Below are 24,128 nucleotides of genomic sequence, written 5' to 3'. Positions count from 1 at the left end.
TTTTATTACTTTCATTACTTTCAGTGTTGAATACGTAATCCATTTTTGTATAGTTTAAAAATATTTATTTATTAAAACTTATACGTGATTTTTGTGGATTTACTGTTATATATTGAGCTGACATGTTTCGCCCTGAGGGCATCTTCATAAACTGAATTTGTTTTGTGTATTAGGGGGTGTTCTGTGTGTTAAGTGTATATGTTATTGAGTGTTATCGTGTGTTGTGGGTATGTGGAGTTTGTTAAGTGGCTTAAAAATTTTCATTTTATTCTGGCTTAAAAAATATTTTTGACCCCGAAAATTGTCATTTTGTAGATTATTCAATAAAAAATGGCAGAATATTAATTATTAACTAGGAATTATTAATGGAAGGTTCTTTTTGGCTCGCCATTATTAGTTTTTAACATAATAAACTTAAAAGGCCTACACAAAAACTGCTTCAGATCCTTGATCCTTAAAGGATTCTATATGTGTTAGCACAGTTATAACCTAAATTTATTTTAAGCAAAAAATGAATTTTCAAGGTCCAATAGTCAATTGTTGATTTACTTTTTTTGGTACTTCCTGAAATTGGAAAGGGTTATGAGACATAACATAACATACAACATTCATAATTAGCCAATTTATAAATGATATTTACGAAATTAGGTTATTAATTGCATGTATAGAAAAAATTTGAACAAAAGAAATAAAACGTCAAACAACTTTTAAAAACAAGTATATTCTTATTCAACGAACAATAATAATTATTCATATACATTTTCTTAATATTTTATATGTTCTTATTTGTGTTTAGTTGCGTTATCTCTCAAATAGTTTCTCCGCGCACTTCAGATACGCCTGTGTGTGGATATCTGTTAATCGCTCGCTAGTTTTAGTCGCTCAACAAATAACGCAAAGCTAAAAGTTGATAATTAATTCATCATTAATCGTAGATAATAGTTTCTGTCAGTTTCAACGCTTTAACAACATCGTATATAATCAAATATATTCTCATTCATTTGCTGTTACCAACAGTTAAAGCTGCTTCTCGCATGCATTGATCTTTTTCATACATAAAATCGAACAATCTAGCATTATAACGAACGAACAAAAGAACACAATGATTGTAAACAAAGTCACAAGCGCGTCGTTTCGTCATTCACATTCGAAATCAGAAACACTCACTTAGATGTATCGTAATTATATAGAAATCGAACAATTTATCGAGAAAGACGTTTAGAAGAAGATTCAAGAAGTCTAACTAACTTTTTTCTCATCATAGTAAAGTCAACTAAAACTAATCGGAATGTTATAAAGTCATTATTATATATCATCATATTATCATATCATCATGTTTATCATATTAGTTATTCCATAGTTTAGACTAGTATGTACAGTATTATCATGTGTTTTATCATTTTTCACAATAAAATCTTAACGGCTACTTGCATTATATTTCATGCGTCTTGCTGCGGTTAATATTATGTTTAAATTATTAATTCGACAGGCGGACAAATCTCACTCGTCGTTTTTCATTTTTTTTTTTTGGTTTTGAATATCTCATCATTAAAGTTAGATATAATATTGTGTTGTTTAACAAAGTGACTGTTTCCCATCGCCCACGAGCAAGCACATTTATATATGCGATGCTAAAACGTTAGAAATTTGTTTCTTTATAGCATTTTTGTTTTGTTTTGTTCCCACTCCTTTTATTCGGTTTGTTAGTTTGCGGTTTTGCTATTTGTCATCACTTAGTTAACATTAATCAAGAACATATTAATCATTTTCATCCCTATTTTGTACAGTGGTAATATTATTCTTGTGACGTAAACAAATTATTAAAATACTCACACTGATACCCGTTTCAAGAATGATAAACTAGATTTGACAAATAAAACAAAACGTGACTTTACATTCAATACCGTCATTGCTAGTTTATCAAAGCACCTGATAAATCTTTTTGTCATCCCTGATTCCGTTTCAGAAAACAGCGCAATAACAAAATCAAATAATAAATTCGTCGAGATTGCTTGTAATTCTTAATAAACTCATAATATTAGACATTAAATATGGCGCACAAGTAAAATTTATGTTCATTCTAATTATAATTGTTTAGATAACATTGTTTATAATATGTAGTTTTAATCATTATGTTTCACTAACCGTTTGTGTTTCACAATATATTTACTTATCGACATCAAGCCCGATAAGTTTTAAAATAGGTAATAAACAAATTATAATTCCATTTTTTTTAGGTAACTTCGTGTGGTAATAGATATAATTATTAATATTCTAATAACAAATATATGTATACGTTTCACATTTGATCATTTTCGATCTAATAATTACACGTGTCTCGTCGTGTCTTCGGTAAGTACATTAATTAATCTTTGGCAATCACTTGTAGATAATAACTATAGTTTGCTATGTACTTTCTCTTGAGGAAGACTAACAATAGTTGCACGACAAATGAACAACATCAAAGAACAACCAAACAACTTAAACAATCCGTTCTGCTTGTGTGTTATCTTTTTAAAACATTTACACATTGATTGATATTTATAGTTGCAAGTGACATTTAATGTATGTAATTATATCGTAACATTTTCCTGCTTGTTGCATTTGTTGGAAACTATATTTGTTTGCTAACTAAGCTACACAAAATACAACAGTTTTGATAAGTTGATATAGTAAAATAGTTTCATTTTTGTTGATATGCACATATTGTACTGATCAATTGTGTGAAATCAGGTTCCAGCTTTTGAAAGGCATACACAAAATATCAGACTTCCTGACGAATTTTAAATCCCATCCTTTACTCACAATTATAGTTTAAGAAGTTCAACGTTAGTATGAAAACTTTATAAAGACTTTGATTGATTTAGAATTTAAAACAAGAAAACGAAACACTTTGCTTATTGTCTCCCAAAATACTCATTTAGCATTTTATGTTAGTAGTAGGACACGTTGATTTTCACTTCTATGTACAAAATATGTTTGAAATCAATTTGAAGATACTTGATAACAAAAAGAATTTTGTACACAATGCAGGAGTGAGAATTTATTATGTTTATAGTTTTTGCATGATTATAAATCTGCAAGTTTACGCATCAATACAGCTGCGTATTATTTTCTTAGGTATTAATTTAATCTTTTTCATGATTTCGAACGTCTTCACTATGGTTCAACTATGTTGCCTGCCTAAACTGCTTCTAATATCTAGATGCTCATTTTTCTCATTTGCTACTCGTAAATGCTTAAACTCTAGTCAGATATTTATGTGTATGTACGTAGTAAACAAATATGTACAAATATATCATTATTTATTAGTTCTTTCAGAAATGTTGCATTGTTCTTTATTCAATTTTCAAATTTCGCTTTTATCTGGGTAAAGGGTAAACAAATGCCATCGTTTGGCGTCCTAATGTCCAGATATGTGTGTTAATTGTTTCAATTTCTAGATGGAATCTTTGATTCAGCGTTCGTTCATCAATATTCAGTAGTGTGGTCTTTTCAGATATTTAGATAGTTTTATGCTTAGTGTCCATTAATAATATTTCTATGCGTTAACAAGGCTTCATTTCATGTTTCTGCTACAGTTTTAAATACGTGTGTAATCCAAGTCATGTTGCTACTATTTCGATACTCATGTATTATTTGTATCATTATTCATTATTTAAATAGACTAAATAAACATGTCGTCTTAGTAATACATTTAATTCTTAACAGGTAATCTTAATACAAAGAATATACTCTCGTCAGTGTGATAATGAACGTTCTGCGCCCACTGATTTAATTTCCATTTTGTGTTTCTGCAATTGCAACATGCCGTTCGCTACAATATCAACGTCTAAAGATCTTCAAAGTTAAAACTATATTATTATAAGATTCAATAATATTTAGTAAACTGGTAGACCTAATCTCAATTTTATAAATTAGTGCATAAACCATGTGCAGTTTAAACTAAACGATAGTTTACCCAACTAGGAAACTCAGGAAGATTATGTTTTTTCACCATTTCGTTCATTTTTATATATCACAATTCGCATTTAAGTACGTCATAGTTTGCTACAGCATGCGCGTGCGTCGCCATGATCTACATTTTACATTATGATTAGTAAATTTTATGTTTTTGTATTGACTACGGAATAAAGTCTCTATCGGTGCTGGGTATAATTAACAGGTTTGACTCCGTCAAAATGGCGCCCCCGCCCGGAACGACTTCAAAATGGCGCGACATACTGTACAATAACAAGTGTGCGTGTTTGAACGCTTCACAACTGATACCACTTCTTCTCCTTGTATTTGAGCATCAGTTCGTGGGCGCCGGACGAGAAGGCCTGGGCCTCGTTTGCCATTCGCTCGGCGCTATCTTCCAGCTGCCCCAGTTTTTGACCACGCTCTACCATGAGGCGATGCGCGTTACTAATCTCGTTAGTGGAACGATTTACTTGTTGGTTCATTTCCGCTAGTGCCCCCGGGATGTGTTTTGCCACGTGCTTCGCGGCTTTACCACTATTTTCACCAACTATAAACAAAGAACTAACTAAATACCGCCATCGCAAGTCTATTCATAAACTTACATAATTCTTCTCGGTCCAAAGGTCGCACACCTCCTCCAAATAGTCCTTTAAAGAAACTCTCTTTAGGTGGTTCGGGCATATCGATAACCAGGAATAGCTCTCCCACCATTTCACCAATAGTATTGCTACAAATTCAATATATTAATGAAGAACAGAAAAAATGTGTCATTAACCTTACCAAAACTCGGCATCCACCGTGTATTTTTGAAGCTCAGATGGTGAACATAAGTATAAACCGTGTCCTCGATTACTGAAGCAGAATGTCCTCGAAATCCTACAAAACGGTTTCACTTAAACACTGGTAAATATACCAAAAACACAGTACACCTATAGATTTTTTATACAATGATGACGACAACTTAACATAGACATCTAAATCGACAACAAATACAACAATGTCATGCATTTCGTAAATTTATGATCTTTTTTCTCTTGCTTAAAATTTGTATAATGCGCCGCCATGCAAGAAACTCGTGTTGTTCTAATTGTAGCTGGAAAGTTTTGGTGCGAAAGTTCAAAATTGAAAAACAAGACGGAAGCCAATTGTGTGATCTAGGTATCATCGTATTTTTTAGTAAAATCGTTGAAAATGAAATATTTCGTGAAGAGCAGGTGAGTGGCGAGTGCGTCCAGAGATAGTATACGATATCGAATACCTGCTAGTGATCGTCGCATATTAGTTAATTACCTACGGCATAATGCAAATGCGATTTGTACCTACGAGAACGCAAATATCACAAAACAAATTCGCACACACAGAAAACAAAAGCGTCACGCCGACGATGCTGCTGCTGATTCTTTTTTGAAATGTTGAAATCGCTACGACCACAACTGTGTGACACGCTCAATAATTAATAAGCCCAAAATTCTAGGCGCACAATCAATAAATATTGGCTATCATACCATAGCATCATAATAATCTTATCGTCGCCAATACATAAACAAAATCGAACCAACCAATCTACCATAAAAAATAAGAACAATGGGGGACAAGTACAGTATTACATTATACAATGGACGATAAAATTGGAAGCAAAAAGTCGATACTTGATTAAAAATCGTAAAATTCAAAACAAGAGTCGGGCCACCCAAAGCTGTCACGTTAAAAAAACATGTTCGGCTTAATTTAAATGTGATTAACTTCAGATGGCACGACTATACTTCAAAATATGAAAAAATCTTATTACACGGTTTTTGGGTTCGTTCATGCCACAATTACTCGACAAACAAATCCCACTGATTAACAAAGGCATAAACCAACAAAAATCATTTAAAAAGTTACGAGACATTAATAAAAAAACGATTAATTTAAATTTAATAGAACACGGATTCGACATCGGATCGTTTTCTCTTTATATATAGATATTTTTCTGATAGTGGGTATTGCTTTTTGTGTATGGACTTACTGGTTCGTATCCTCGTTTACTATGAGTTGTTGTCCCCATATGGATAACATTGGGTCTACAATGCCTTTCTTAGATTGTGTCTGGAAGCTAGCACAACAAGAGCATACAAATTGCATAAAATATTGCTTGTCAATGGATTGACGAACACTATTTTCGTGTGTTAAAAATATTCTTTTAGCAGTCTCGCTAGAAACTGTGTTTAATCACGTTTTAAATGTGAGTTGGTAGTGTGGTTTCGTTTAATCTATTCGGTTTTAATCTGTTTTAGGTGATGATGCTTGTGGTTAACGTACCAAGAATACCAATCGAATATAAACTGCAAATATAACTTCAAATATGACAACTATGTATCAACATATTGCAAATAGAGAATTAAAAATGCCAATCATTAAAGAAATCAACATCTACGCTTCAACTGGTCGCCAAAAATTAATTTTCATCGTAAATACATAGAAAATGTTCAAAATTCGCAGAGCAAAAATAACACTCAGATGGTTGAATAAAAGTCGTGGGTTCGATGGCGATCATGATGATTCCTCGATGGAGTTGGCGTCCTGCATGCAATTATCGTCGCTAATCAAGTAAGGTGTTTGACTTGATGGTGTGATCAGAGTGAGAGTGAAGATTCAAGGAAAACTCAAAATGCTCGTAAAAGAGAGGTAAAATCGAAAATTGAGTGCAGCGCAGCTATAGATCGTGGAACTCGAATGAATCAAAAGCAAAGTGAAACAAGAAACACCTTACCTGAGCTCGGAGAGTGGCAGGAAGTCCACGTCAATTAGAGGTCTTAGACTAGGAAGGCTGTACACTTGCAGATGGCCGGTGGAGACATAGCACAACAGACAAACCGAATCACGCATGGTGACGGTTTCAGCTTTGACGACAAAATCAGAATCAGCAATCTGTTGCCGATAGTTGCAGATCTGTGATGGTAGGCCCACAACCCGAGCCTGCTTCTCGCTGACAATAACCAGATACTGTTTGTCACAATTTTCTCGATTGTTCTCGCCGAGCGTGGGACTCATGCGATTGGAGTTGCGACTGGCCGACGATGGACGCGATCTGCTCTTCTCATAACTTGAAGGGATCAGGTCGCCGCTCGCATCCAAGAATGAGAGCATTCGGATGGCGCCTTTCAAACGGAAGATGGTCACACCAACAAGGCTAACCACCACCGGCTGAGAGGATCTACTATCTGGGTCTGGAGGTGATATCAGCACGGTTAGTACTGAACCCAGACTGGTACCAACCCACAGTGTGGGTGAAAGATAACTGTGATCTATCAAAACAAAGGAGAATCCAAGAATTAATTAAAATGTTATAAAACATGAGTCTTAAGTACTCACCATTTCTTTTGGCGTAAGTATCAGCAAAGGCCAAACATTGGATGGCTTCAGAAGTGATGTTCTCCAAGGAGCTCATCGAGCTGGAGCGCGAGCGCGAAAAGGAACTGTCGAGTTTATCTACCCGGCCCATAAAAACAAAACAGATTAATATACGCAGTCGTCACTTGGGGCTTATCTTAAGAATAGTTAGATCTAGTTGTACTATAAGATTGAGGTTCTACCGAAAATGCGCGCTTTGCGCTTTACAAATTTGATCAAAAGCATGCGCCGACGAAAGCACAATTTTTACAAAATCGATAATTTCTTACAAAATTTAAATATATTAAAACAATTATATATTAAATTATGTGAAAAAGAAAGAACCTCAAAAATTAAATTACAAGTAAAAACTAAGCTGATAAATTTAACTAAATGCAAGTTACTATTGATCATAAAAGACAGGATAGGGCAATATAAAAATTGTTACATATATGAAATATTTTGCCTTACCCTGAATTCGTCTAATGAAAAATAAATATACGCTGCGAAAATATTCCATACAATATACTCATATGAACAAAATTTTATTCACATTTCAAAGAAATGCTCATAAAATATCAATCATGCGTATATACATTCTCAATTATTGAAGCAGTAGCAATAGCTCCATTAGCAAACTTCATAAATATCAAAATTTTCCAATGAATGCAATAATTAACACAATAATTGGTACTGAAAATGTAAAATTAACTGTCGGATGCAAGTGCAGAATGCAATACTCCAACCATTCAAATATTAACCACGTATAATTAATATTTCTGATTAATTGTTTTGCAATGGCTAGAATATGGCATCAAAATGTTAGTCACATTCACATTCATATAACTAATGTAATGCGCATGCAGTTATTTTTAGTTTTGTTTTGTGAGAAGTAAAGTACATCAACCAAGGTAACATCAAACAAATCCAAAAAACGGAATTTAGTGGAAGAAACACAAAATGGCGTTGGTGGCAAGAAAGAAAACATCAAACACATCAAACAGAACTTTCGAGTTGTCTGCGCTGGCGACAAAGATAAACAACAAAATATCAAAGTAATAACAAAAAACGCAACAAAGTTCCGGACAAAGTACACAACACACACAAATACAGAGGGGCTGGCGGTAAATCAGTGTCGGAATATTTCGCATGGATTTTGTAAACATTTTTCATCTTGCTCTTCAAAGCGTTTTATACATTCAAAATGGGTTAAAAATGGACAACTTGGCAAACGTGTCAAATCCAAAATGTCAATCAAATCCAACTATGGTAAATATAATATCAATGGTAATATCAAATGAACAAGCATCAATTATTTAAGAGTTCATTTAAGAGGGAGCAAAAGGTTACATTTAGTTTTGTATTTTTCGTAAGAAAATAAAACTTCAACGGTATTACAGGTCAACAAATTGAATATGAAGTGTTATTTTCTTTTGCGAAAAATACGAATTTTAGTCAATCGTTATCATAAAGTGAACAATCAGAACAGCAAGAAAAGTTTTGGATAGTACATCAGTCACCTTTGAAATGTGAAAGAAAACATGAGAAACCCAAGAAGAAAATGTCTAAACGGAAATAAACGTGACGACAAGTTCGGCCTGCTTATGCCGAACATACAAACGAAGAACGACGCAACACAGGAAGAAGACGAACAAACAAATCGGTGAAAGAATCGCAGCTTAAATTCAACAATAAATCTAAATTTATGCATGCAGAATATGTCGCTAAAATCATCTGAAAAACCATAAAAGAATCGTCGAGTTCTTCAGCGTGATGTGATCAGAATGCCATCTAAATAAATTATCGAAAATAATCTAAGATGTGAGTTTGAGAAGCATAGATAATTCGTTTCTAAAAATTGTTTTTTGTGACACCTAGAATAGAAGTAGTATTATACAGCGTGTCCGAAGACGTGCCATTTTTATTTAGTTTTAGGTGATTATTGTTCATTTGAATGCACACTACTGGTGGTATCAGTGAATTTCGTCAATCTTCGTGAAACTCGTGAAAGTCAAAACCAAAACATTCGTGGTACAGTGAGTGAGAGAGAGAGAGATAGAAATTGTGCAAACTACTAGGTGTGGCCTGAATCGGATGCAAATGCAGAAAAACCATCGATTCATTTACAAACAAAAAACAACTTAAAATGATAAAATTAATTATCTGTAAATATCTGCCTGAAAGATTAGTCTATTGCTATTGCTTTAAAATTTCCAAATAAATTATTTGTTTTTATATCATAAAAGTTAAAATCTCGTCTTTGTGAGATGATGATGATCATGAATCGGGTTATGTCGATATAAAAACAAACATGGCGTCGAATGTAAAAGAAGCAGATTTATTTGGAGGGTTGAATAGGGTTTTTGGGTGACTTGTGTACTACCAAAACTGCAATACTGTCGTGTGGCGACGAGCAGCTGCTGCTGTCTCTGATTGGCGAGCGTCGTGCACGAGCCGCCGACGCCGCCGCCACCGGCGTGCAGCGCCGGCCGGACGATCGGATCGACGACCGCGAACTCCTCCGAGTAGCTGGCCGTCGAGAGGCACTTGTGTAGTTTGCGAGTACCTTGCGAGCGCGAGCGGCGCGGCGGGTCGGGTCGGGAGCGAGTCCCGCCGCCGCCGCCCAGCTGACCGCCCATGCCGCCGCTGCCGATGCTGCCTCCACCGCCGCCACTCTGACAGCCGCCGCCGGACGCCGGGCTGCACACGCCGTTTATCTACAGGGGCCAATCAGACAACACACCATACAGACACGGCCGCGCCGACAGAGCAACACAACACATCAGAACACATCAGAAGAACAAAGGGTTACGAAGGGGGGTGGGCGATGCTTTCCGGTGTCCACTTTCTCTTGTATCTATGACACACGTGTGAGTGTGTGTGCGGTGGCTACAAGACGAATGCAAGCAGAGCGCCAGATCTACTACGTTGTTGTCAGTTTTTACAAGTTTGCGGTGTGAGCTACTGTTATTTCAAGCCGCCATGTTGTACATTCGAATAGCACACCACTCATAACCTCAAGAATCAAACAAAAGCTACATACTGACTTATAAAGTACAGAGATTTGAGTGACGCTACAGGAATGAGAAACATGATTTCATAGATTTTGCAAACATATCTAATCAGTCACACGAGCTCTACAAATCCACGATCTCCAAGAAGATCATTTACCACTTCGACGCGCCCTCTGGCCGCTGCTCGACTCGTCCGCCAGCACATACCAAAGCCACCGCGTGCAACAAAGTCACAAACCCCAAATCGTCCGCTGGAAAACACATATTCACAAATAACCTAGAAATTGAATCCACAAAATCAATGATTCATTCAATTATGCGCTTCTTTAAACCTGTATATATATACAAATATCTCATATTTCATTAAGATTCATTAAACGAACCGAAAGCAGCATAAAAAAGCAACGGTTTCACTAAGTTACAAAAGAATTCAACGAAATAATCGAAAAGAATCAAAATGAAACAAAAGCTGTAAACTATAGTGGATGTCTGGATGTCACGTGGTTGAGTGGTTTTGTAATTTGCATATCTACGTTTCATTGATGGTGGTTTGGTGGTTCAGTTTTCATAGGTTGGTATTCGGGTCTGTCAAATGTTCAATTTCCGGTAGACATGTTGTTTTTTCAAATAGTTTTCACTTTGTTGGTCTGTTGTTGGGGCGATCAATCAATCAATATATAACTACGACTAATGTCAATTCATTTCCAATTCATGTCAAGTCAATCCAATTCTACGCTTCAGCAAATTCGATTAAAATAGAGAGAATACAAAAGAGCGTGTGACATACAGATACAGAAGTAGAGACAGAGACAGACGAACAGAGACAGAGAGAGAGACGATTATCCAAATAATCATTATTCATAAACGCTTCAAAAACGAACGACAAATTCTACGCAATAGGAAATGTTAGGCGTAATCAAGTCAATCAGGTCGTTAATCATCAATGTCTTGCGATAAGATGAGATTTAACCACCGGTTGTTAGTTTAGCGTCATCGCAACCGACATCAGATGATGGCGGAGTGACGTGGACAATTTAAAGTGTGTTAGGTCTGGTTTTAATCTGCGCTGAAGTTAAGACTTACTGAAACGCCTCATCAGGTTGCCGGCAAACGAATGCTCCGCCTTGTCTTTCTCGCGTTCCGGTTTTCCGGTTCCACCACCTCCTGCTAAGCCACTTGCTCCCGCGGCTATGCCGGGTGGCGACACATGATTGGCCGCTTCGCGCAAGTCCCTCAATTTGCTCAGATCATTTCGTTGTAATTTAATATTCGGCACTGACATCAATCGCTGGAATTGATCTTTCCGCCGAAACCGGGGCGGCTTCAAAGGCAGGTCATCTTCCTGATTGAGATTCAATTGGGTGGGTCTCGGGACACCGGCAACTTCGTCCAAATGTTCGGAACTGTTCATATTGCTGTTGCTATTCGTACTCGTATTCGAAGTGTTGTTTGTTGAAGGAGTGGGGACGTTGAAGATGGCATTCTCCACAATTGTATTGTCATCAGAATTGTATTCGTCGCTGTGAGGCGAACTGGGCCGTGGCAGAAACACTGACCCCCGCTTACGATCACTGGAGAATGTCGACTTGATTTTGAGGTCCACCTTGCTCAGTCGGCGTTTGATATTGAGAGGCTTCCAAGCGGAGGACTTCCGGCGGCATTGGGTTGTCGGTATCTGCGGTTCCTCGTCTTCCTCATCCAGGTCGGCGGGTAACTTCCGGTCTTTGGATTCAATGGCTAGCACCAAGGGCGGGACCGTGTCGAAAGAGTGTGGCGCATGTGGCGTGGTGGGAGTTGATAAGGGGGATTGTGGGGAATCCGGCGACGCGATCTAAGGCATTCCCACATTTATCTCGATTTGTTCCCTAATCATCTCTTCCGTTTGTATAGTTTAAGGTAAGTTGTTTAATATTCATGTAGCTGTCATTTAAAGTCATCAAAAGGTGCAACCAAATGCAATCGCAACTTAAGCAAGTTCCCCTCACATAATATTTATAAAATATTGTTTGTGTCGTAACGTCAAATATTACCAACATCGAAAACAAACAATGCACGAATTATTCATATTCAATATTCGTGAACTGTTTGAACCATCATAGGAGGTCACTACTTCTGTTGGAGTTTACTTGGAAGAACAAAATCGATCTACGGTTGACTACGCCAAAGTTAAGTTTGAGAATAAAAACGTATAAATAAAAGGAACAAAAAACTACGCAAAAAATTACATTCTACTATATGAGTCTTAAGAGTTTCTCTAAAAATAAAACCAAAGGGATAAAACGATTCGTAACGGGTGGTTCATTACAGCAATTAGTTACAAAAACCACTACGTGTTTTACCTTGTTCCTAAACTCCTATTACGGCAGAGATTAAAGAGAAGTGAGAGCATTAATAAATTGTTCGTTGTTTTTCGTTCTTATTAATAGTCAACTAACAACTAACCTACTAAAACGGATTTTATTTCGGGATATATGTTGTTTTGAGGAAACTGAGTATAAATATTATGTGAGGCCATTTGTTCTCGTGGTTTTGGCATTATACTACCAAATTTGCGGACACGTTGAAGAAAGCGAAATACATTTACAACGAATAACTAACCTGATCTATGCTCGGACTGCGTGGATGGCGGTCGTCTCGGTCGATGGGAAGAGTGTCACCATTTCCGCCTCGCTTAGGACTCCTAGGTGCCCGAGAATATGGATCCTGAGCACCATAAAGATCAGGACTGCCAATGTTCAGTAGACAGACTTTCTGCTCGATGTCGATTATTACCATGCCGGCATCATTACCATAAGCCATTCTGTAACACAATAAAATTTTTTACTCAATGGCAAACATTATAATATAGTTACTCACAATCCATAAGAACTATTAATTGTTAACGCTGCGATGTGACTGGGCGGTTCTCCATTGCTCCATGGTGTGATACAAACCAACTGCGCTTGGAATCCCGCTGGTTTCTTTTGATTTCCGGTACGAACCTTTAGTTCCTGCAAAAAATGAATCATGGCACAAGTGAAGATTAGATGACGTGTTAGAAATGATTTAGACTTGGCTGATGTCTTACTTTCTTATTGTCAGAATCACAAAGGTCTATCTGCATGTCCGGCGAGCAAGCCCCTTCATCCGGATTTTCGTAAACAATCGGAATCTCCAGGACGGTGACATCGTCGTTCGCATCCTTTTTATTGTACGTGAAGAGAATAACATAACTCGACGCGCCTGCCACGGCCAACTTCCGGGACTCGGGGCACAACGAGATCAGCTGAACAGCAAACGGTTCCTCGTCGCTGTCCAACGACCGCTTGTTCGGCTTCTCAAATACTTTGGCCGACTTCAACTTGTAGAGGACCTGCAGAGTACCAGCACTGGCATCCCAGAATTTAACACTGCCATCAGCATGCCTGCAAAATATTTTGAATATTTTTAGATATTTATGCACGAAATGAGTACAATTGACATACCCAGTCATAATAATTTCACTGTAACTACAAGACGGCGACGCCCACTTGCCTCCACAGATGGGCCAGTCCATCTCTGAAAAACCCTGCCTTTTTGCCGCGCCTGCCCTCCCCACCGAATAAAAAGCAGGTATAAGGTCGGCAGGACAATCGGCCAGGTAGTTGCAGCATGTCACTGGAGACTCATGGATGTCCATCGGATAAGGGTTCTCGAGGCAAGGAAACCCAGCTGTTTGTAGGTCCATCACAACAAGATCATTCTGCAGGAGCACGACAATCGCGTACGGTTCTTGTAAATCTGCAACCGAAAATTTACCGGTTTAAATCTAATAAAGGAGTGAATTTGAAAGATGGGACACAGAACGTTCCACTTCGAGGATTATCGATTTTCTGAGTAAACTAGCCGGAAAAACCTTGAAAATGCTTTGCGTGCCGATTAATGAATAGATATTGCAAGGCATAATTACACCACGGGCATTGAAGACAAATGGCGCGTGAAGCGACGTGTCTGCTGAACCATTGTGTGAGTTTTACTTTACGACACGTAGAATAAAGGTTTTACTCACCGCTAGTGTAAGGAGATTCGCATAACGTTATAAAATCTATGACTGGATGCTCCATTTCTAATACGGTTGTCGTTTTACTATGCACTACTGTTATACTGGGCGTTCTACCGGATTGGTCATAGGGCATACCGCCGGAAAATATCACAAATGCTTCACTGAAATGCAAACCGTAACAATTTTTAGTATCAATCAATTTTTATTATCCACTTAATAGAATACCCTGTTTTTGAAGATTTCCATTCGACTTTTGGTATTGGCTTGCATTGCTCAATTTTGGCATCTTTGCCAACTTTAGCTGCGCAGAAAATATACATTTACAGATTAGATAGAATAAATTTTTAGGAAATTTTCATGTTACCATGAGGCCTCGACATGTGAATCTCCTTGTTGTTCAGTGTCTTGACGGCCCACGTGGTGAGGGAGCCGTCGTTGTGCGAGCACATGAACTGCTTACCCTCGTAGTGCCACGCGATGGATCGCACTGGGTCGGCCGTCTGGATCCGCATTTCCGCGACCTTGCTCCGCATGTCCCAGAGGACGACCTGCCCGCTTTCGTAACCTATTAACAACTGCAACACACCACCGCCATTCGGCATTAGTGCTTACGTCCACGTAACGCCGGGTATAAAAAGAAATCGAAAGCTTAGAAAATCACAAGGTAATTTTCGGTCCAGGCACGACAAGTTGAAGTTAACATTAACGATTTCATTTATATTCCATCAACGTCCTGAGCAAGGGAATAAAATGTAAAAAAAGAAAAGTGGAAATAAATATAAAAATGGTGCGGAAAATGGCCCAATCCCTCAGGAGTGCTGGGCAGGAGGATAAAAATATAAAATTGAATATCTGACGTTGGATGTTTGTGATGGGCTCACCTGTTTCTCAGTCGTATTAAAGTAATAAAACAAACGAAACTCAAACCTATTTCCTCCCAGACCGAAGAAAGCACAAATTGAAATATTTCCAAACTATCAAGAGGATCAAACGCCATGTTGCTTTTTGTTAATATTAGATACTCATTTCGGGATTCTTCTTCACTCTATGATTCGCTTTCTTGAGACAGACAAAAATAGTTGAAAACAGTAGAAAACAAAACCTCTTAAAATTCCCGTACATATTTGAAGAACCCCCAACTTGGAAAGCTACTCATCCGATACATTTGTTCTTTATCTGCCCGCATGTGTTTTCAATAAAGAAAGTTTAATATTGAATCCAACGAGAAAGAAGAACGTAACGAATATTGGCTTGGCGTGAGTCAGGGTTGACTTAGGGGATGAGGTTCAAACAGGATACGAGGACGTAGGACGGGGAATCGAGATGAGGATGAAAGAAACTCAAGGGTAATGCCAGCGGCAGCGCGCAGGAAACGGATGGTGCGCCAAAGGAGCATAAAAAGGATTTCGTTGCAAGTTTAAATATTTATGCGCAAGTTGTGGCAATATTATTTCCAAGTTTTCCGCCGCCCACAGGCTTCAACTTTTACTTTGCCTGATCAACACATGTAATATTCAAAGAAATTACGAATGGAAATTGTTTTACAACCAAGTTGAAACTACATTTTCGCAACATGTTAAATATAATCATTAAGAATTAAAAACTTTATAAAGTTACCGGGTAGAAAACATGAAAAGCTTTCTCTGTGAAAAAATCTCAAGACGTTAGATGGTATTAGAAGAGAGTGGAAGTCGTGAAAGTTTCCTTTTATATCCTGGAGCTTTAAGTGTGTCAGGTCCTTACGCGATATTAAAATTTACGTGGAAAATTACTTACTTTGCTAGCGTCTAATGGATTATCACTTAAATGCACAACCGGACCGGGGTGTGTTTTCCTTGAACTGGATATAAAATATAATTTTAGCATGACATTTACAATGCACAAGTGAAATGTCCACTTACTATTCAATAACTTTATTCCAATTGATGATGTAACCAGAAAGCTGGAAGCTTTCGATGTGCACGATATGAATGTTGCCTCTCTCTGTGCCAACATACAGCCATTTGGACTGAAGAGGAAGGTGCATACACGTTATTCTGTAAGTAATCAACCATCAATTAAACAACTCTACTAATAACTTTAAATGTAAAAATATTACCGTTCTTTTTGAAATTTAAGACTCTGCACAACTTGTGGTATCTTCTGTCGAAAGTTCCACAAATGCATGGTATTTTCGGCGGTGGCCGTAATGAGGGCGCCCTCGTTGACCAGGAAGACGATCTGCATCACGGCCACACTGCCCGGCGGGCCTTCCATGTCGTGTCGAACATGCACATCAACACCAGCCTGTCCGAATCTGAACCGCTAACATTAAGGAAAATTTCGCCAACAGACGTGACGTGAAAGCTCAACACAACAACTCACTATATACCGTCCGGTGGGGGTTCAAATCACTTCCAACTTGGAGCAGTTCAAACAGCGCTTCCAAATTGGATCGCATCATCACCAATATTGGTGCGCAATGATATTAAACTTTTAGCTAATTAGCAACATCCAATTAATTAGTGGTATACACTAAACCTCTAATTCAATTCGGACTGCATACATGTAACCGTTGGGGAAGCGGGCATGCAGTGGCTTAGTTGGTGGTAATTACCAATCACAACATGGATGACTTGATGCGAGCGAATTATGCGCGCGCAGAATACCGACCCAATAAAGCGCCCCCCGACCAGGCGTTTATTAGGTGAGGCTTGTTAATTATCGCGGTTGGCAGCGTGCCGGGGAGTCTGCGACTCAATTGCGAGGCAATTTCATACGGAACCACAATCAAAATCCGGAATCTGACCATGGTCATATAGTGACCTTTGTAAACACCAATTTCATTCAGAGTTATTTATGAATTACATTGGTGAAGTACCACGCAACGTGTTACAATCATAATTCGGTGCTTAAATTGTGGTCTAACTACTTTTATCAAGGTTAGACCCATGTTGTACTAAAGTTTTCCAAATGTTTTGTTAGGTCTTATCTAGTTTCAAAGACTTATCATCTTCTAATCAGTGTGGGCATGTTTTTGAACCCAATGTGACATTCCCTGCAGGGGCTTCAGTCTACTTGTAAGTATATGACTCGCTGGATGCCGAAACAATGTGTGTCTTAGACACAAAGTCAAAACTTGCCCTCGAGCCTAATAAAGCTTTGCGAGTTTCAAGCCCTTCGGATGACTTAGTGTCAGGGCAAACATCGAAGGCAACTTACTGCTCTTGACATTCTTGTCTAGCCTAGTCTTGTCTGATCTAACCTCTCGCAGAACTGTGGTTTCCAGTTCTCAATGTTCCACTGATACGTAGTGGTGCACTGTTGAGAGCGTGTAACGCGAAGATGAGCGTAGGCAGCGCCCAAAACTGAAACGCGAGCTAACAACAATCTCTAATGATGTTTACATCCATCTTCAGGCTGCTCACACGAAGCATTGTACATACACCAACCAGCCAAACATGCAAGCGTGGCTGTTGAGTTTAATTGAATCATAAACGGCGTCTCAAGTTGCTACACGCTTGCATAATTAGAGGTACAAATTGAAACGATGAAGACACCTAATTATTGCCTCTAATTCCCAGTCACAAATTCGGGTTCATTAATAAATTGGATGTGTAGGTCTATATCGTGGTAATTAATCATATGTAGATGACACTTTTCGTAGCGTTCTTCCGAGTTTAAGAGATTTATAGCCGAAAGCAAACAAAAATAAAAAATAAGGGCCGAGTACAAAAACAGTAAGGCCCATGGGAGTGTGTTTGCGACTGTAGCGTGCCTCAAAGGTGCCGCAACAAAAAATATAAATAAACGGATACGCTGCAACATAAATCACTGTCGAACATTATATCCTTATCGATTATCTTCCGCCCGCTCGCGTGTGTTTGTATGTAACGACATCCGCCAGATATAAGCCAACACAATCCCACCTCCAGATCCTCCAACAAGAGGTGTGTCGAGATAAGAAGGCGAGGAAAAATACTGGGAAGAAAAGCAACGAAAAAACTCCTCTTAACAGAAGGTTTAAGCTCAAGTGTGACTCGTCATGTCACGATGACGACCCGGGGTGGTAAAACGTTTTATTTCGTCTTATCTTCGTCCCTGCAGTTGGGCGAAACACCTATGCTTATGTTATCTTAGGTTTTCCAGCATAATTTCCAAGGTGTAAAAATTCGAAAGGCTTTTAAAGCGGATCTCCGTGGTTCTTGATGCTTTGAACTGTGAAGTTCAAGAGCATATAGAAGATATTATATTCCACTTTATAATTTTTGATATTTTATAGTTATATACCGCCCAGAAGTATAATAGTAAGTAATTGAGATTATCTACCAACCCTAGGCCTGTTGTCACATAATGCGACACTTGAAAAACGATCCATGGGTAACTGGATTCCCGATAGGCATCACAAGTTTTCCCAGCCCCACAAATGTTTTTTATTTCCCTTTCCTCAAAAAGGAACTAGTATTCTAAACGCGTAGGATAATGATGTAAATTCACCCCCCGACCCATCTCAAAATTGTTTCGACATAACCTTACATAGTTTACATAACCTAAAAATAATGTGTTGGCAACAGACGTTACAAACCTCTCGCGTTCTTTTTTTGCATTTTTTATTCGTCATACGTAAATGTATAGGCGTGATGTTGCGATGACGCAACATGGCGTCGAGAATCTAATAAAAAGATGTGACAAGACAATTGAATGTGAAAACGATGGGATGCTTCAGCTTGACGACGCCTTGTGTTGTCATACAAATTGTCACATAAAAAATGTAAATTTCGGTTGTATGTCTTATGTTTTCGTCTTGAGTACGCTGTAAAATAAATGCAAACGCGAATAAGGAGTATGCTCAAAGAAAAGTGTATGAAGAAAATTGTCAGTTTTTATGACTCGCGTGCACGGTTATGCACTTTTGCACAAACCAATTTCTATCGAATGGCTTACTCGCTGGATCATTGTCAAGGTGTCGTTGATTTTCCTCCAATAGTTGCGATCTAACGCGTGCGAGGTGGAAAAGCTCCTAGGAAGCAATAAAGTGGATACCGGCGGCGTTGGGAGCGATGGAGCGACGTAGAATTTATGTATTTTGCATTTTTATTGCGCTGGTGCGCAATGATACGAAATTGCGAAATTTTCCGAACTTAGCTCGCCCGTCAAACGAAGACGTCGAGCGTGACGCGCACTGTAATGACACATAATCACGTCTACTCCTTATAAAAACTCACCAAGGACACAACTTTTTTTTTTCGTTCTAAACGAACGTGTTACGCAAATCTACCGGATGGATTTGTAGATTTTTCAAATTTTGCGCCGAATTGTTAAATTGATTTTCGGCCTGGCGAAACAAATCAATTCAGTACGAGTAATTCGCGTGATCGCACACCGTCTTCGTGTTTGAGACTCGCGCACGCAAATTTCACACTTGGGCGCATCGTTACAGAATACAGAATCAAGCCCCCCGAGCACTTCCTATTTGTCCTTTTATCGTGTCACGGATTTTCTTAATGTTTCATCCGGTTCTTCCTGTTGCGAAGAGCGCGTGTCGCTACAGGTCGCCACTCTTATTAATATTTTATATAAAACGGGAGCGATCGATATTCAATTTTCAGGTTGCCGAAAATGCCGATTGCGAATGATGAATACTGAATTCCGAATATTGAATGCGAAAGCAAACCGTGGTGAGCAAAGTTTTGCATTTGTTATTCGGCGCGAGTGTATTCCGATTGGAATGATAATAATCATAATAATAATGATCGTTCTCATCACGATTTCTGCTTTTGTTCGTTTCACATTTGCGGGCCGCTTGGCATGGTGTTTGAAGAATATTACATTTCTGAAGGTCGTGTTTGCAGAAACTTCCGCATGGGAAATCATCGCGGCTGGTACGCGCTTTTACTTTAGTTTCGAATTTCACACAAATCGCTTAGGAAATACAAATAAAAAAATACAAAAAATAAAATTTTAACTAAATTGAGCAGTTAGATTGTAATTTTGTTCTACATAGTCTCACGTTTAAGTTTGCGTTATATTAGTAGTCGATAAATCACCCCAAAAGATAAAATTTCGTTATTAGTTTTAAAACTTCCGTCCTTGTTTAAAAGCCGCGTTTATTATTCATAGCAAATGTAGTAGGTAGTCGAACGGATGAGCCCAAACCCAGGGATTTTGTGATTTTCAATTTCCGGTTTAATTTCCCACCAGGGATTTTAATATTTTATGCTTAAAGTGTGCACAATATAAAAAAAAACATACTCGAAAAGTTTACACAATAAACAAAGTCTATAGCTAATCGAAAATACAAATTTTTCTTATTCAGAAAATGTTCATTTTGATCTCATAAACGCTTATTTGTCTAATGTGGATTTTCCACATTTTTCGCTTATCTAGCACGTTTCAAACATTTTCACATTTTACTCCAATTCCCACCTCTACTATTTCGCTATGTTTAGTTTGGCTCGATTTAGTCGCTACTACAGTTTGCAGCACGTAAGCATTGATTATTTGAGCCAGGCTTTGAACATTTAAGAAGCGAACATGTGAAGGTTGAGCATTGTGTGTCGGCGTATGTGTATGTGAGCGTATGTGCTTCATTCGCTTTCAGACTGATGGAATGAAACGGAATGGAAACGGAACGTGTCATGCGGCACGAGCCGGCGAAATCCACGATTTTGATTGATACATCAATCCCCACTGGAATTATTCTGTCGAGTAACCAGTCGCTTTTCATACCACACATGCACGTGCGCATTTTAAAGATAATACGATATTTTTAACATGGTAATCTAAATTTGACAGAATAAAAAGCGATTTCAATTAGCTTATTAACGCGCCCGATTTTAATCGGATTACGTTACGCAAACTCTTCTCTGATTTCTTTCGCACACTTTTTCACGTTTATGTGGCATTTTTACAGCTTTTAATAAAAGTTGTTTGCGTAGGCTTTTATCACCGTCTGGTGTTAATAAGAACGACAAAAAATTCAGTACTTATATTAGATTACCGAAATGCTATCAAATCAAGTGCTGGCAATGATGATACGCGTCAAGTGTCCAAAATCAAATTGCGCACATAAAGTATTTGTCAAATTTCGTTGGGAATCAAATAAAATGCTACAATACCAAAATAGCACTAAGCAAAACGCGGCCAGTGTGGATCGTAACGTTAAAACTTGGTCCATATAACAATCCCACGGTTGATGTATGTTCAATAATGCATTTTTTTCATCGGATGGGGTATTTGCACACCGCCAACGTAGCACAATTTGTATCGGGACTGCTTTTATGAAGGGCAATAAATCAACAATATAGGTTTTCATGCCCGCCAATGTCAAAATCAATGTTTTCTCGCTGCATATGCAATAAAAACGTAGAAAACTATATAAAAAAATACTGTTTATAAGTAGTTAAACTCTCAGTCACCTACAAACTTTTATATTTATAATCAAACTGTTTTAGTATTCATGCAAGCATAAAAAAGATGTATAACACAATGAAAATCAACTTTGAACTCTTGTGCACTTGCCCTATACCTTGTTTACACTGTTTGTAACTTTCGCGCATACAAACTGAGTTTCGATGCAATTTTGTTCGGCAAACAAGTAGGGTGTATGCCATTCTCTAGCAAAGGTTGCAATTGGCAACATGCAATAAACTTTTAATTGGCTATCACGCCACTGGTGCATTATTAATATACGAATACAAGTAACCAGAATTCTTGGATTTAACAGTCTGGTGCACAAAAAGATTTAACAAAAAAAACTTGGAAAAAATGTTTGTATTATTCTTTAGATTAATTTTGTGTCGTTGCAAACCCTTGTCAAGTTTCTTGCACGGGTTTAATACTTTTTTATCATTGCAGACTGTGTAATTATGAATGTATCCTGTGTGTGATGAGGGTTGCGCCGTTTACAATATTAACAGTGTGTCTGAAACATCTTAATGGCGCGCCACGACGCCAAACCCAGACGCCCACAAGGGTAATGCGCTTTTGAACAAAATTGTTAATGTTGAATGAAACGACTTTCCACTAGGTAGTTGCTTTGAGACTACAGAATAATGATTGCAAACAGAATAGCCAATCGACAATACCTCAAAACCACATAACCTCAAGTCTAAAGATCAAAATAATCTTATCCAAAGCAGTGCTGCAAAATCAAGCAAACTTGATGCTAAACTGAAGGAAGTAATGCGATTGTGGCGAATAAGTTTCTACAAGTGTTTTCGTGACGGAAAATTCAAAGTGAACCTGATGACAGAATTGGAAGTGCTTCCACGGTTTGTTTACTTGTTCGCTAGGTCAAAACTGTTGATTTATTCAAATCCCAACTTCGTAGTTTGTAAGTGATTTCAACTAGAAGCAGATTTCTTTTTTTACAAATGAATACAACCCTTGCAAATAAAATGGGTTGATCTTTAATTAAATCACTTTCAATTAATTTTACTGAATTTTTTTTTTGCGGAAATAAGATTTGGTCGGTTTTATCGATTGTTCTAGAAGTATAATTGTCTCCCCAATGGCATACAAGGGTTCATCCGTACCGAAACGTTGACAAAATCGATTAAACCAATTTGCCATCGGGCCTCATTAGGTACATCGGGCGCAAGGCTCAACGGTGAACATTGAAGCACCCCCAAACGGCTGAAAATGACGGTCGAACATGCCGAAATCGACTGCCAAGCGGACAGCTACGTGCGAACTCAATTGCGAGGCCTTTATCTTCTTTACTGACACAATCTCATACAAAGTACTACAAGAAGCGATAAAAACAAACCAAGGACAATTTGTTTGTAATGAAATATGATAACAGAGACCTTGAAGAAAAATATGAAAAAAAAGTTCTAAAAGTGTAGGCGTCGTGTTTCGCCATTATCACTTTGAGGTTGTAGAATCTAGAGACTTTTTGTTCCTAACTTGAGACCGCGTTGTCAACAACTGCACGATAGAATCTTTCTGTTTTACAAGATCAAAAGAAGCGAGGCACAAAACAAATTGAATCTGGCATCAAACAAGTGTATCCGTAGTAATATCAAATCAGCGCAAAAAGTTATTTACCTTGTCATTGAATTATTGTTTAATTTTCGCATCTACTGACAAAAAAATATCTTGTTATTTTATGTTATGTCTCTTTTATCTTCAACTTTGAGGTTGTTTAGTTAGGAATCTGCTTCCGCAGCGGAGCATTAAACTGAAAGCACAAAGTTCCTTAGCAGGTTGTTGTTATAGCATTGGACACGGATGTTGAATCCACAGTCTTGGAATCGCATTGTCCGTGCAAAGATCAATCCCAACTCTTGAGAGACGGAATGCTTTTCAACACCTCCGGGCTTTCACCAGAAGTCATTTGTCTTAGTAATGTAATGTTTAAAAACACAACATTTATCTTGTTACGCACCACATAAAAAACTCACTGTATGTTAGAGTTGTATAACAAAAAAAATATCCGTGTATAAAAAGAAGAATGTGGGTATATGAGTGTGTTTGTTCCTTTCATAAAATTTAACGAAGTGGTTGTCTTGCTGAATGGTCTGAATTACGAGTGCTGGGAACAAGCGCGTTGCACTTTCCACACTCTTAACGCTCGCCGCACTTTTCGCCCATTTCCACGACTTCCAGTTGTACACACTTTTTCCATGCTTCAACGTAATTATCTCCACGTGCAAGTTCTTCAACTTCTCGCCAGGTGCCATAATGACCGTCGTCGTGCACTTGAACTAAAAAATAGAAATAAAACCCAACCACGAAAGATACAGCTCGTTAAGCGTGTATGCTCTAACTATTTT

The 24,128-nt window shown here is 38.0% G+C and overlaps 1 protein-coding gene and 1 long non-coding RNA gene across 5 annotated transcripts in view; one reads left to right on the top strand and one right to left on the bottom strand.

The window, feature by feature from the left end:
- Positions 1-702: 702 nt before the first annotated feature.
- Tomosyn (syntaxin-binding protein tomosyn) overlaps positions 703-24,128 on the bottom strand; it is a 62,945-nt gene continuing 39,519 nt past the window's right edge. The window contains exons 3-20 of one of the 4 annotated variants that reach the window (XM_065313220.1): positions 16,469-16,666; positions 16,272-16,406; positions 16,147-16,210; positions 14,735-14,945; positions 14,596-14,671; positions 14,377-14,531; positions 13,814-14,108; positions 13,417-13,753; positions 13,206-13,339; positions 12,948-13,149; positions 12,689-12,703; positions 9,902-10,052; positions 7,318-7,434; positions 6,716-7,250; positions 5,972-6,058; positions 4,744-4,839; positions 4,566-4,690; positions 703-4,510 (exon numbers count right to left, since the gene is read on the bottom strand). In XM_065313220.1, the coding sequence (XP_065169292.1) occupies positions 4,257-4,510; positions 4,566-4,690; positions 4,744-4,839; positions 5,972-6,058; positions 6,716-7,250; positions 7,318-7,434; positions 9,902-10,052; positions 12,689-12,703; positions 12,948-13,149; positions 13,206-13,339; positions 13,417-13,753; positions 13,814-14,108; positions 14,377-14,531; positions 14,596-14,671; positions 14,735-14,945; positions 16,147-16,210; positions 16,272-16,406; positions 16,469-16,666 (3,187 nt within the window). In that variant the 3' untranslated portion in view covers positions 703-4,256. Of the gene's footprint in view, positions 4,511-4,565; positions 4,691-4,743; positions 4,840-5,971; positions 6,059-6,715; positions 7,251-7,317; positions 7,435-9,901; positions 10,053-11,432; positions 12,181-12,688; positions 12,704-12,947; positions 13,150-13,205; positions 13,340-13,416; positions 13,754-13,813; positions 14,109-14,376; positions 14,532-14,595; positions 14,672-14,734; positions 14,946-16,146; positions 16,211-16,271; positions 16,407-16,468; positions 16,667-24,128 lie in introns of all 4 variants that reach the window. The other 3 variants (XM_065313218.1, XM_065313221.1, XM_065313219.1) reach the window with 3 other exon arrangements.
- LOC135800102 (uncharacterized) lies at positions 7,428-9,148 on the top strand. The gene is made up of 2 exons (XR_010550102.1): positions 7,428-8,680; positions 8,736-9,148. It is a non-coding gene; the product is annotated as an uncharacterized lncRNA (long non-coding RNA).

This window comes from Atheta coriaria, unplaced genomic scaffold (assembly GCF_025399875.1).
Source record: "Atheta coriaria isolate IRGN ID8LTWV9N9 unplaced genomic scaffold, Caltech_Dcor_3.1 hic_scaffold_10_pilon, whole genome shotgun sequence".
Lineage (NCBI taxonomy): Eukaryota > Metazoa > Arthropoda > Insecta > Coleoptera > Staphylinidae > Dalotia > Dalotia coriaria.
The sequence above is the reverse complement of the archived record's forward strand: the minus strand, read 5'-3'. Positions and strand labels throughout refer to the sequence as shown.